General features: G+C 39.8%; 1 protein-coding gene across 15 annotated transcripts in view; it reads left to right on the top strand.

Moving 5' to 3' along the window:
- The first annotated feature begins 7,741 nt into the window (after positions 1 to 7,741).
- The window catches only part of cnksr2a (connector enhancer of kinase suppressor of Ras 2a), a 104,131-nt gene continuing 98,330 nt past the window's right edge, over positions 7,742 to 13,542 (top strand). For 6 of the 15 annotated variants that reach the window (XM_048174725.1, XM_048174724.1, XM_048174719.1 and 3 more), the window contains exon 1: positions 7,743 to 8,407. In XM_048174725.1, the coding sequence (XP_048030682.1) occupies positions 8,344 to 8,407 (64 nt within the window). In that variant the 5' untranslated portion in view covers positions 7,743 to 8,343. Of the gene's footprint in view, positions 8,408 to 13,542 lie in introns of all 15 variants that reach the window. The other 9 variants (XM_048174726.1, XM_048174715.1, XM_048174722.1 and 6 more) reach the window with 4 other exon arrangements.

The raw sequence follows: 13,542 nt of genomic DNA, 5'->3' as shown, positions 1-13,542 counted from the left end.
TCTGTCAGTCAAATAATGGAAGTGAATGGTCTCACAATTTATAAGAGTCAATAAACATGCACAGACGAATCCAAATTAAACCCTGCGGCTTGTGACGACACATTGATGTCCTAAGACGTGAAACGATTGGTTTGTGTGAGAAACTGAACAGTATTTATATGTTTTACCTCTAAAAAAACACTATGTTCAACTGGGTTCAGCAATCGCTTGGTGAGGTCTGATCGCGCTCTGACAACTACAGTGATGTCTCGCGCATATACTTCAATGAGTGCTAGACATCACTTCCGCTGTCAGAGCGCGATCAGACCGCACTAAACGAACCCTGAACGCAGTTGGACATAGTGGTGTTTTAGAGGTAAAAAAGGATTTAAATACTGTTCAGTTTCTCACACAAACCAATTGTTTCGTATCTTAGGACATCAATGTGTCGTCACGAGCCGCAGGGTTTAATTTGGATTTGTCTGTGCATGTTTATTGACTCTTACAAATTGTGTGACCATTCACTCCCATTATTTGACTGACAGACGGCAAACGGTTGGAGTTAAAAATCATCATTTGTGTTCAACTGAAGAAACAAAGTCACCTACATCTTGGATGCCCTGGGGGTAAGCAGATAAACATCAAATTTTCATTTTTGGGTGAACTATCCCTTTAAATCAGCCCATCTTCAATTTTCCACTCCATCAATGCAAGTCTATAGGATTTCTTTTGCCAATTTTTCATCTGCCAGACAAAAAAAAGACTGATTTCTTAAAAAAAATTTAATAATGTAAAAATAATATCCTCTCCTCGACTTGCAAAACTGATAGCACTCTGTCCCTATCAGTACACACCCACAATCTTGTAATTTATGTAAGCCACTGCTTGGAGGACCTAGTAAACTCTGTCATTATCTTTTAAAAAGAACATGCAAAAAAGACCAAGCCTCAGATAGGAGGCCACACTGTCCTCTCTAGAGTGTCTTTGCCCCATTTAGATGAAATGAGGATTTTCCCACCATTACAGTCCAAGGCGCTTCCCTCCAGCTCAACCCTCACTGAAGTTGTGAAATGAATAATTAATAGTCCACATGCCATGAGTTATTAAGTGAAAATAACTCGGTGCTCTGTCACGTCTGGAAAATGATCTGGAAGTTGGTAGTAACTTTGATCGATTGACTCTTAAAAACCTTGTTACTGTGGTCTACACAAATTGGCCTTGAGATTGGATTTGAAATCTAAACTGGAGATTAATCCAAAGTTGTTGACGGTGGGGGGCTGAAGAATGGATCTATATCCCCACCACAGGGACCCCAGCTCCTCTGTACATTTGTCTGTTGGTCTTGATAGAATGGCTTAATGGCATGCAATCACTCTATTGGAGAGTGTTTGTTTAGCTTTGTGGAAACGGCCATTCATCAGCTGAGCGGTTATGCTATTATAGTGAGAGAAAGAGAGAGAGAGAGAGCTCAGACCAGCAAGACCAATAGCTTCACCAAGGCTCATCAAACAGGCATTGTAACTACTGATCCAAAATGATCTATCAATCTTTGGTTAAGTTGCTCTGATGTAAGACAGTATCATGTACTAAAATTAGAACTGTAAAGCTCATATTTGTGTTAAAGCACTTACATTTTTGAGTTTGTTACATTTTATCTAAATCCTGGCCCATAGAGTGGTGCAGGTATGACATCACTTTGTAGGCCAAAATGCAGAAGTGAGTTAGCATTTTAGCACTTCCGGTTCCATCGCCCAGAAATCAATGGGTTTTTTGAATGGGATTTTGGTTAAATGGCTGAAATAAGGTCTGTGGTGAACACAAGCTCAAGACAGTTTCACGTTTTATTCTTCGACATAAAATGCATCAGTATTACCCCACTTGTGACTTTTTTAAGCTGTTATGTGTCTTGAAAAAGGTGGTTGCTAACCCTAACCCTAAATGGGACTACACAGGCAGTCGGGGACATTAAACGTCATCACTCTGAGAAGGTAAGCTCAGTCTGCTTTTACAGCCTCATTATGCTCATAATTGTACTCTTATAAACTATTCTAACTCAAAAGTGCTGGGAAAATGTTTTTAGATAAAAACTGAAAGAGTTGTCGGAAGCTTAGTGACGGTGACATTTAAGTCGAGCGACCGTGGTGTAGTTCGTTTATAGCCTAGCTTTAGCTTTTTACTTCTGGCGACTGCATTTAGGCTTCAAACTTCATAAAAGTTATGTTCATCTGTGAAAATGTGTAAGTATCATAACCCTTTGTTAAACACAGAGCTTATTTTTTGCGAGTCTATGGGAAAAATGCATAGGCTTTCGATCGAGGGAACCCGTGCGCCGCTAACTTCTGGATTGGCCTACAAAAACACGTCATCTCTGAGGTAATCTATTGAACTAACTGTGAAACTTATCACATGAATGTCTTTTAGAGATGCTTTGTTGTTGATAACAAGCATCTCAAAAAGACATTCATGTTAAACGGGCAGATATTGTATATTACAAGGAGATGAGAGGGTCTGTATCTCTTACCATTGTATAAAGCGTAACGGCTAACGTAATCATGTGCGGCACCTCTCAGCATATTGTGTAATGGCAGCGACATAAATGCCCACCGTTCAAAACTCGTTCCCTGCGTACCGCCACAGCCGGAGCTTTAGCATTAGTGCTTTTTTTTTGGCTAAAAGTTGTAGGCTTGCCTTCCAGTGGATTTTGCTAAACAATAATGCAGCACATTTACTGTTGGTAATGCCGTAAATGAGTCCTACCTGTCGCAACATTCCATAGTCTGCCTTCTCTTAAAAAAATACATTTTTTATCAAGCTAAAATCTACATATAGTTCCCAACGAAAGTATTGTTTAGTGTAAAACATGCTGAAGATTAGCGAACAGGCTGTCGATTAATTAAATGTTTAGCTATTTAATCAGCATAGTGAAGCCTCTCATCCATTGACATTCATTCAGAAAACGGCCTCTGGTCTCCTTCCCTGTGTACCGCCAGAGGCGGAGCGTTAGCATTAGCCGTTATGTTTTTTTGGCTAAAGATTGCAGGCTTGCCTTTCCGGGGCTTTCACCCGTCCGCCGCTAATGCTGCGTTCCAGGCAGGTTTTTGAGCCCGTGAGTCACAACTTCAAATCACTACTCACGACTTTGTAGCGTTCCAGGAAAGTCACGCCAAACTGCGTAAAAGTGTTAACAAACCAGCATGGCTGACCGTACGGGGCTTATGCTCATTAACAATTATTTCTATCGCCAAAGGTGCTTACTCCTTGCTTATTTGAGGGAAACAGAGGAGGAAAACGGCGCATAAGGCAAGAGATGCTGTTATACCTTTTATTTTACCGTGCACTTGCATAAACACCGCATCCGTAGGGGTTGCCATTGTTGTTTCGCGGGCTATGTGACGTCAGAACCCGTAACTGGGAGTACATCGATCTAGTATGAGTTCACGGGTAGGAAGTCACGGCTTTGACTGCTGTTCCAATGCACTTTCACGGGTAAAAGGTTGGGAAAAACACAGGTTAGGGGTTGCCTGGAACGCGGCATAACTTCCGGGTTGACCTACAAAGTGACGTCATACCTGACCTTATTATTAAACAAGCGCGCCGCCATCTTTATAAAATTGTCTTTGAACTTCCGTTTTGCGGTAGCTCTGTTCATTTCTATGGCATCGCTGTCAAAGAATAATTAGTTGGTTAAGTGGATTTACTTGTTGTAGAGTTAATGAAAGTTATCATGAGCATTGTTATGTTTAAAGCAGATGTCTTAACAAATGTCAGTAGGTCGGGAAGATTTTTAAAGGAGCAGTTCATTCATAAATGTAATATCGCTGTGGAAATACAAACCGGAAGTCAAAAGACAACGAGCGCAACGCTGAAAAGGGGCGGGGCTACATAAGGTCTATTAGGTGACAGAGGCAAATGCCTAGTGCGCCACCTCTTGGAGGGGTGCTGATTCTAGACAATTCTTATTGTAGAGTTCACAAACTACTTGAAGCATTGAGCATTGTAATGATTGAAGCGGTACCAGGATGATTTTAAAACAAGCGGTTCATTCATAAATTCGTAAGATCTTACCTTCATGCTGTGGAAATACAAACCGGAAGACAGAACACAACTGGCACGGCGCTGAAACCTGCAGAACCGATTGCTATCGATGAAGAAGTACTTATTAATGCTGCCTTCACGTGCTCTCGGAATTATTGTAAATACGAGTTGACTAGGTAAAAATTTCACATGAACGCGCTCCTATTTTTTGAATGCGATGAGCTCATAATAACAACTTCAGAAGTGGGAATTAGCTATAGCACATGAAGGCCACATAAGTTCAACACCTGCATGTGCAACTGTGAACGACTCCACAGGTAAACACATTTTCTAGTCAAAGATCATCAAAACATTGACAGTACATGAAAACATCCAAGTCAATTTTTTATGTGTACTTTGCAGAACCATGTAGGCCAACTGCAAATTACCTTGATTCATAATATTGCTACTGTTATTTTCTGAAACGTTTAACGTGAATGTCTTTTTGAGATGCTTGTTATCAACAACAAAGCATCTCTAAAAGACATTCATGTGATAAGTTTCACAGTTATTTCTATAGAGTACCTCAGAGATGATGTGTTTTGTAGGCCAACCCAGAAGTTAGCGGCGCGCGGGTTCCCTCGCTTGAAAGCCTATGCATTTTTCCCATAGACTTTTGGAAAATCGCAAAAAAAAAAAAAGCTCTGTGTTTAACAAAGTGTTATGACACTTACACGTTTTGTCTATCAAGATAATCTTTACAAGTTAACACAATATTTATACATTTTGAAGCCTAAATAAAGTTGTCAGATATAAAAAGCTAACAGTAGGCTATAAACGGACTGCAGCACACCATGGTCACAGATCAACGTCACCACCACCAAGCTTCCTCAAACTTTATTTAGAAAATAACTTAATTTAAAAACATGCTCGCTGATTATGATCTGCGCTGTGTATGAATACTTTTCCACTTTTTTATGAGAAATGCTGTCCAAATATCCTGTTTGTCATGATGACGTCTAAAGTCCCCACAAAAGGAAGTAGTCGCTTTTAGCAACTTGTTAGCAACCGCCATTTTTAAGACACAATAAAGGTTTAAAAAAATCACAAGCGGGTTATAACTGGTGTGTTTTATATATTATTTAGAGGCTTTGTTAACCACAGACCTTATTTCAGGCGATTTAGCAAAAACCCAATCAAAAAACCCATTGACTTTAGGGCGATGGAACCGGAAGTCCTAAAATGCTAACTCGCTTCTGGGCTTTGCATACAGAAACACGTAATCTCTGAGGTACAAAGGGTAGCCATCTCTATTCTCATTTTAACACGAGTAATGTTTAATATTATGGCTATAAAACCTATTTTAACATGATATGTCCCATAGACGACTATAAGACGTATTACTGTAATGTGATTTTTTTCCAAATCCAGAAATGTGTCCAGAAAATTCCTCTAACATCAGTCTTCCTAAAGAAAGCTCCAATGGAATGGAGAAAAGGGAACGAATATGCACCCCAAACCTCTGGGCTTGTTCTCAGGACACACAGGTATCTTGGTGCCAGACAAGCATATTCCACCCAGCTGTGTTTATTATGGATAAGGAGCCCTGTGGCAGCTGTCAGACAGCACTGCTAACCCACTTCATTTTCCAAAACAGCATACGCTCATTTTTTTTTAGGAGCAGCATGGATGGGGGAATAAATTTAACGTCTCCACAACATCTAGGCCGGCAGGAAATAAAAAAACCCTAGTTCCTCCCACTCAAAAGCAGCAATGCGTTCTGAAGCCGATCCCCCCGCCATCCATCTGGAGGTGTTTGTTTACCACCCTGTTTGCACAGCAAAAACAGCATAAGAAAGCAGAGCTGACAGAATCTTTCTATCTGACGTTCCCAAGCCCCATGGGAAGCAGTGCTTTCCCTGCTTTTCATAGCACTCATCCCAGAACAAAGGACAAGCTTTTCTTTTGTATTTAAAACTATGATAGCCAGATCTCACTCTAAGCAAGTGATTATTACTAGATCACATCTCATATATGTATTATTAGCGTGTATCTATAAGCCTGCGCTATTGAGACACTGCAAAATACGTTGAAAGTATTCAAATAAAGAGTGAGATCAATGCTTTCTGTTTTTTCTTAAAGCTCCTAGAAAAGGGCTGCAACTTTTGCTCATGTCTCCGGGTGGCCAGAAGGGGGCACACTTCCCCAAATATGCGAAAATAAATTGAAAAACAATGACAAAGATCAGTTTCAAAAGCAGTTGTGTCCCTCATAAAAGAGCACACTTAGATGACAAATATGAAAACAGGTGCTAAAAAAGCCCCTGAGCTGGACTGTGCTGCAGTTGGCTGCAAATGAATCTGACAGCTCCAGTTTTTCCTGCTCTGATTCTACCCTTCTCGTGTGATTAAGTGTGCATGTTTATGGGGCAGAGCCCACTGATCACTGAATCTCAGTGGTGAGGTTCCACAGATTCTGTTGTATGATTCATGCTGACATACTGGGGCCTGATCTGGGCCCGACTCCAGCCTCCTGGCTCCATCTGCTCTGGTTCTGAAGTAAGGATGAGTTGGAATAAAATCAATAGGCAGCCAGGATGAAGGCCAGGGATGATGGTGAACTGGTGAAACTGTCCATGTTGGATGAGTTTGCTAGACCACTTCAATTTATATCGAAAACACTTACAAAACTGTTCTGTTCAACATGATACATTCAACAAAAACATACTATAATTTCTTAGAAATGCATACAGAAATGTTTGCCGAAGTACCTAATTTAATATATTTGTATTTCAGTGAACCAGTTACTGATGTCTAAGACAGAATTCATAAGGAAAATGAAGCTTTCTACTTTACATTTTCTACCAACAATAATAAACCGATGTTTTTGTATCCAATTGTTATGCTCAAGAAGTATACTTCTTTTTTGGGGCTCTTTCTGTGAAAAATAGATGCGGTAGCTGTTTATTATAACATTTGGTATGTGATTTTGAGATTTATTTTGAGATGTTCTTTAATACTTCCTTATAATGTGAAATTAAAATGCTTTTTGTCAAATCTCTATTAGTTTATGAGTAATATATATTTTGTAAGGTTTTTGTTGGTTTCAAAAACCTTGTGTTTCTTGCAAAATTCTTGGGTATTTTTTCTTTAAATTTTAGGACCAAGGCCAAAGCTTTTGGCAGAAGCAATAGGTAGGCCAGATAATTTTGCATGTTGGGTTAATGAATGCTTGTTTTGCGTTTCACAGTTATTTTACTTTTTTAAATTTAGCAGAAAAGCCTGAAATAGACTTGTTTAAATGGCTGGTTTCCATGTATTGAGACTACTTGCTGATAGTTTCACCAATGTAACCTCAAGTTTTGTTACATTAACTGCATCTTTTTTTCTTTTTTTTCCAATTTGTGTTCGTGGAAGTTGAAATGTTTAATAGCTTTTTAAGGCTTTAGGGTATGTTCTTGTACAGAAATAAACCTACCCTGAGAAATATCCACTGGAGTAAAACGTGTGACAACAAGCCCCGATTGAACTCCCATTTATGAATCTTTGAGTTATTCTTGTCACTTATATGGTTTATGCTACCATAATCCTCCATAATTTTGGTTTAAACCACAGCATTAACAACACATGTGTCCAAAGTGGCCAAGTCTCATGCAAATATAGCGCCTCTATGAGCATCATTACATATTCCAGACAAATACTTGTGCATGCACTGCTTTTACAGAGTTTCTGAAGCAAGGCGAACCAGCGTGCCCTCATTAAAATGAATACGGCCGAAAGCCTTTTATCCTCGTGGGAAATAAACCGAGCGCGCGAGTCAAATTCACTTTGCCGCACCACCCACAGGAGGAGCGCGCGCCCAATTGAATCAACGCTCGCCGCTGCTTTTGGAAGCGACGTTCACTTGAGTCCCCGTGGGTACACCGCTCATTTCTCTCTGTCTTACTCTACATACCCACTAGTCCACCTCTGAAAGGTACAGGGAGAAGAAAACGAAGAGAGAAACAGGAGAGACTGCATTTGGTGCATGGCATGAAGACGCGACTGTTGGGGACCCGGTTGAGCATGGCACATTATGCCAGGATCTGAACTGAAACGGGGACCAGGTTTGGGCTTTTAGATATGGGTGTTAATAATAAGAAATGCTTACGTTTGCTGGAGTAAAGGGTTAGAAATGTGCTTGATGTCGTTCGTTGTGACGCTTTGGATGCGCAATTCTGGATGGGATGAAATCGCGTAACCGGGGGCCAAATCTAGGCGCTAAACGTGAGACCACCGATCTGAGCTCCCCAGAGCAGCGTTAAACCACATCTTCAGCCGTGTTGAGGGGGCAACCACAGAAAGTTTCGCGATGGCTCTCGTCATGGAACCTGTTAGTAAATGGAGCCCCAGTCAAGTTGTGGACTGGATGAAAGGTACGTGATGCGTTTTGGTCCCTAAACCTGCAAAGCCCATTATTTACTAACATAATGGCGCAGGATACTCATACATTTTTTGATATATCAGATCGTTTATGTTCTAGTTTGGTATTCTTCATGTTTTTTTTTTATCAAGTAGTGAAGCGTACAGGTGTCTGATGTTAATGATGGCAGCAGGGTATGAATTGTTGGTATACTGAAGTCTCTGACCAATGGCTTGAACCCCTCAAAGGAAGCCAAACAAACCAAAAAAGTTTAACACTCACAAAAAAAGGCACAAAGGCTGGGTTCTTTGTACCTAAGGAGTGCATGTTGGTACCTTAACGGTACATATTAGTAGCCTACCTAAAGTGTAGCCTACATATTGGTACCTAAAAGGAACAAAAGTGTACCTTTTGTACCCCAGTGACAGCTTTCGTACTTTTTTTCAGAGTGTATGTCTTTTACTTGTAACTATATGTTTGTGTATCAATTAGTTAAGTACACACAAAAGTTATTTTACAAGTTTACAAGTCAGCACTAAATAGCCGCTAGCGAGTCCTGTTTGCCTGAGGAGGTAACCATAGCAACAGTTGGCTGCTCGAGCGCTTTCCTTTAGGATCTGTATGGGATGGTACGACACAACACGATTAATGTAATTATTTATCTGTTTATTATAGATTTACACATCACAAATACATCACAATAACTTTAAAGTTTTGTTTAAAATATCTTTAAGATAGTTGACGGTTAGTTAGGGGCACTGCTGTTACAAACCTCGACAGAAAATTACTGACAGAAATTCTTTTAAAACGTCGAACACCCATTGGCTAACTCACATAATTCGACCAACTAACAATATTCAGCTACTTATCTATAATCACAAATAACTCGTGAACCTAAATGTAACTTTACTTCACGTAAAGGAGCTTGAACTCCGAATTAACATGACATAGCTGTACACTGATGGCAATAGTGGAAATGCTAGTCACGGAGCGTCGAAAATCACCATTTCCATTAGGTATGGATTAAATTGGATGCTTTTATGAGGATATCAAATGTAATGTGAAGGAGCATCCTCTATAGTTGAAGAAGAGAAGCAGAATCTTTGTCGCGCGGAGGCGGAGGGGGCAATTACGCACCTTCTCTGCTCTCGTGGGCGTGGGCGGCGTGTCCAGATTCGTCATCAGAATAACAAATCGAGCAGTGAGTTATCGAGGTTGTATGACAGGATTCGAGTGCGTCCCGGTGGGATAATGATTCACAGATCTGTGATATAAGGCTTGTTATGATATCACTCAAAATTGTTCTTGATATCATGTCTTGGAGCTAATATGATGAAGAAACTAGAAATATGTGAGAATACAGCACCTCTGGCATGTATTTGCAAAAGATGAAGGTTACGAAAGCAGCATAATGTGCCATTTTAATAGATCTTTGCTTTGGTTCACTGGAAACCACAGATGTAACTACTAACATTGATTATTGACAGATATTGAGTTTATAATTTGGTCTCCCTCCTGAATATGTGGCCAGAGCTTTGGCTGGAACTAAATTCTGTCATTAAGTTATGGGCTAAAATTATTCAGTGTTTGTGTCTTGTCATGTGTGTGTCAATGTGAGCATCTGTGAGGAACTAACTATCAGAGAAGAAGGCCTTATCAGGAGGGATATTTGGCCTCATTTTGGATTCAAATTGTTTAGTGCAACCAGTTATTGTAATCATATTTACTGGTATGCTCTCTATCAATTTGTCTCATCATTCATCCTTTCAGATGTGTACTTACAAGCTATAAAATCTACCTAGACACATTAGAGGCTTGGTACTGACCTTACTGTCCCAATTACAAGCATATAACCTGGAAAAGATAGAGCTGTGGAATTTTACCTGCTTGTGAAGAGCAGATTAATTTAATAGCCAGGGAGACAGGATGTAGCTGAATCAGTCTGGTTCAGGCTAAACTGAAGTGGAGGCTTATTTGGTGTGTGTGTTGGAGGGGTGTATATGTACACAAGCTTTAGGTCAAACTGCATCTATGACATCTATTTTTCAGTTTGTGACTCAGAGAGTCAGTGAGTGTTTTGATCGATGCCTGTACATGCTGCGCACCCCCCAGGCCTACACATTACACTCAGCACACCCCCTCTATGGCCCTCTCTAAATGCCATTATTAAAGTCTTGCTAATAGTGTATCGGTGCTCTGAAGGCTGCCTGGAGTGGCACAATCTCATTTACTTCAGAATCAGCAAAGCATTTGGAATAAAACGTCGAACATCTCAGCTTTGTCCCTTCTCAACGACACATTAAAGTGATCATCATGTGGACATAGGAGCAATTTTGCCCATGTCGAACACAGTCATTCACCTCATCTCTACACTGAAAAAAAGAGCAATTTTCACTTCAAAGCATTGCCATCTTATGTCTTTGCTTGTAAATTTCACAAACAATTAAAAAATAAGTAAAAGTGAAATTTTGAAGTATAAAAACTGAAATAGTAATAGTGTAGCACCAGTTTTTTCTTACTGTAGAATTCAGTTTGGTTAACTGAGGTTAGTACATACTATTTTGTAGCAGTGTAACAATCTTTCTTTTTCTTTCCCAATACAGATTTTCTGTGATTAAAGGATTAGTTCACTTTAAAATGAAACTTACCCAAGCTTTACTCACCCTCAAGCCATCCTAGGTGTATATGACTTTCTTCTTTCAGATGAACACAATCAGAGTTATATTAATAAATATCCTGATGTGTCCAAGCTTTGTAATGACAGTGAATGGGAAAAAACAAGTATGAAGCTCAAGAAAGTGCATCCATCCAAAGCAAAACGTACTCCACGCAATGCGTTTGTGTAAGAAAAATATCCATATTTAACATATTTAACTAAAGTAAAATATCTAGCTTTTGCCAGACCACCTTCTGTATTCAGCTTAGGATGTAGCGTAAGCGTGTTGAACTGCAAGAGTTTGAATACTTAAGGCGGTCTGGAGGAAGCTGGATATTTTACTTCATAACTTGTTAAATATGGATATTTTTCTTACTCAAACACATCACTTCACTTCAGAAGGACTTTATTAACCCCCTGGAGCCGTGTGGAGTACGTTTATGGTGGATGGATGCACTTTCTTGAGCTTCGTACTCTTTGGTCCCGGGGGCTGGAGCACCCACGGAAATGGTCGAGCACCCACGGAAAAATACGAGATATTCTCCATTGATTTAACCAATAAAAAAATCCATTGGAGCTTTCAGACACGATCTTCACCCTTTTTTATACTTTATTTAAGGCTGTTTCTATGGCGATATTTTAATGGCAAACGTCGAGAGCGCATCCAAGTGATGCGCGAGCACAAATGGCTCTGTTCTCGATCAGATCATGGATCAGATACATGCGCGTGCTCAAACTCAAACTCTTCTTGCATCAGATATCAGCGAGAGCACGACTCGCGACAACACTAGGGTGACCATATGTGCCATTTTCCCAGGACACGTCCTGTCCAGGATTTCTAAATTGCCTAAAATGGCTTGAGCCCTTGTCTCTTTAATCGTGAAAGTGGTCATATCGATGTGCCCCCTGAACGCGATTTCTAAACGGAGGTCTGTGCAAGCCACTGCCACAATGCATTAAAATGTTGTCGTATTTGCAATGCTTTGACCGTTCTCTGTAGATTCAGCCTTCTCGCAAGCCACGATTGGTCGATTATGTATAATGCATGCTAGAAATCCTGGACAGGACGTGTCCTGGGAAAATGGCACATATGGTCACCCTAGACAACACTCATGAAAAGAATCTGTTTTGGGGTCGAAATTGTCATCTCGCTGCACGGATATAATGCAAATGAAACATCCAGTTGACGTTAATTTGAGTTAAATAAGCTAAATAGTGCTGAAACGTGTTGTTTTTGAAATCATGCAGAGTGGCTTGTGTAAGTTAGTCTATAATCTATTGCTTGACTCTTCTTTCCAGGGAAATCACTAACAAAAAGTACACAAACATGTCCCTGCTCTTGATATACAAACATTAATGAACTTCTTTGAACTTTGTGAGGGAAAAAAAACTATATGAGGGCAGATTCGAACCACTGATAATTAGAGCACGGCTAGACCTCTGACTCTATTAACAAAAATTCTACCACGAGACTATCATGGAATTCGAAATTCTTTAGTATAGAATAGTATATCTTTAGTATAATATGGATGTAATTGGGGGGAGGGGAGCGGGGTGATGTGGGGCACTGGGCACCCACCGGCAGAAACATAAATCAGCGCTTATGGTCCCGTTCACTGCCATTATAAAACTTGGATGCGTCAGGATATTTATTAATATAACTCAGATTGTGTTCATCAGAAAGAAGAAAGTCACCTAATATACACCTAGGATAGCTTGAAGGTGAGTAAAGCTTGGGGTAATTTTAAAGTGAACTAATCCTTTTAATGACTTATAGAGATAGTTCACCCCAAAATGAATACTCTATCATCCTTATGTAATTCCAGACTTGTGTGTAAAATATTTTAAATATTTTTATATATTAAAATAGTTTTTGTCCATACAGTGAAAGTCAGTGGGGTCCAAACAACATTGGACCCCGTTGGCTTACATTATATGGACAAAAAAGGGCAAAACGCCTTTTGTGTTGTACAGAAGAAAAAAAATCATACACGGTTGGAAAAACATGAGGGTGAGTAAATTATGACAATATTCTTTTATATATGGACTATCCCTTTAAAATTTGGTTTTTGGCTTCAGAAAACTTGCCAAGAAGAGTTTGGCATTCTATTTGATTCGCCTGAGATGTGGAAGCTGTCTGGGGTCTTTGAGATCAGACTGTGATTAATATGCGTTTAATGAGAGATGTGCAGCTCATAGAACAGAGATGGAGAAGGATTGTGAAGATGGAGATGATGCAAGCAAGTGAGAGAGCCAAGGCTGATTATTGTTAAATGGAGGGTTCCTAAGACTGCATTTTTAATGCTCTTGAATGAATATATTACTTTCTTCAGTCTAATTGTTGTGGTGTCTCAGAGCCATGCTGAGTCTTTTAATAAACAGCGTTTAGGAAAGATGGGATAAAGGATACAGAAGGAAATTTAATGGTACATCGGCCTGTATCCTGGAGACTTACAAGGTTTAACAGATCAATTTACTCTGTTCTGAAATAG

This window comes from Megalobrama amblycephala, linkage group LG22 (assembly GCF_018812025.1).
Source record: "Megalobrama amblycephala isolate DHTTF-2021 linkage group LG22, ASM1881202v1, whole genome shotgun sequence".
NCBI lineage: Eukaryota > Metazoa > Chordata > Actinopteri > Cypriniformes > Xenocyprididae > Megalobrama > Megalobrama amblycephala.
The sequence above is the reverse complement of the archived record's forward strand: the minus strand, read 5'-3'. Positions and strand labels throughout refer to the sequence as shown.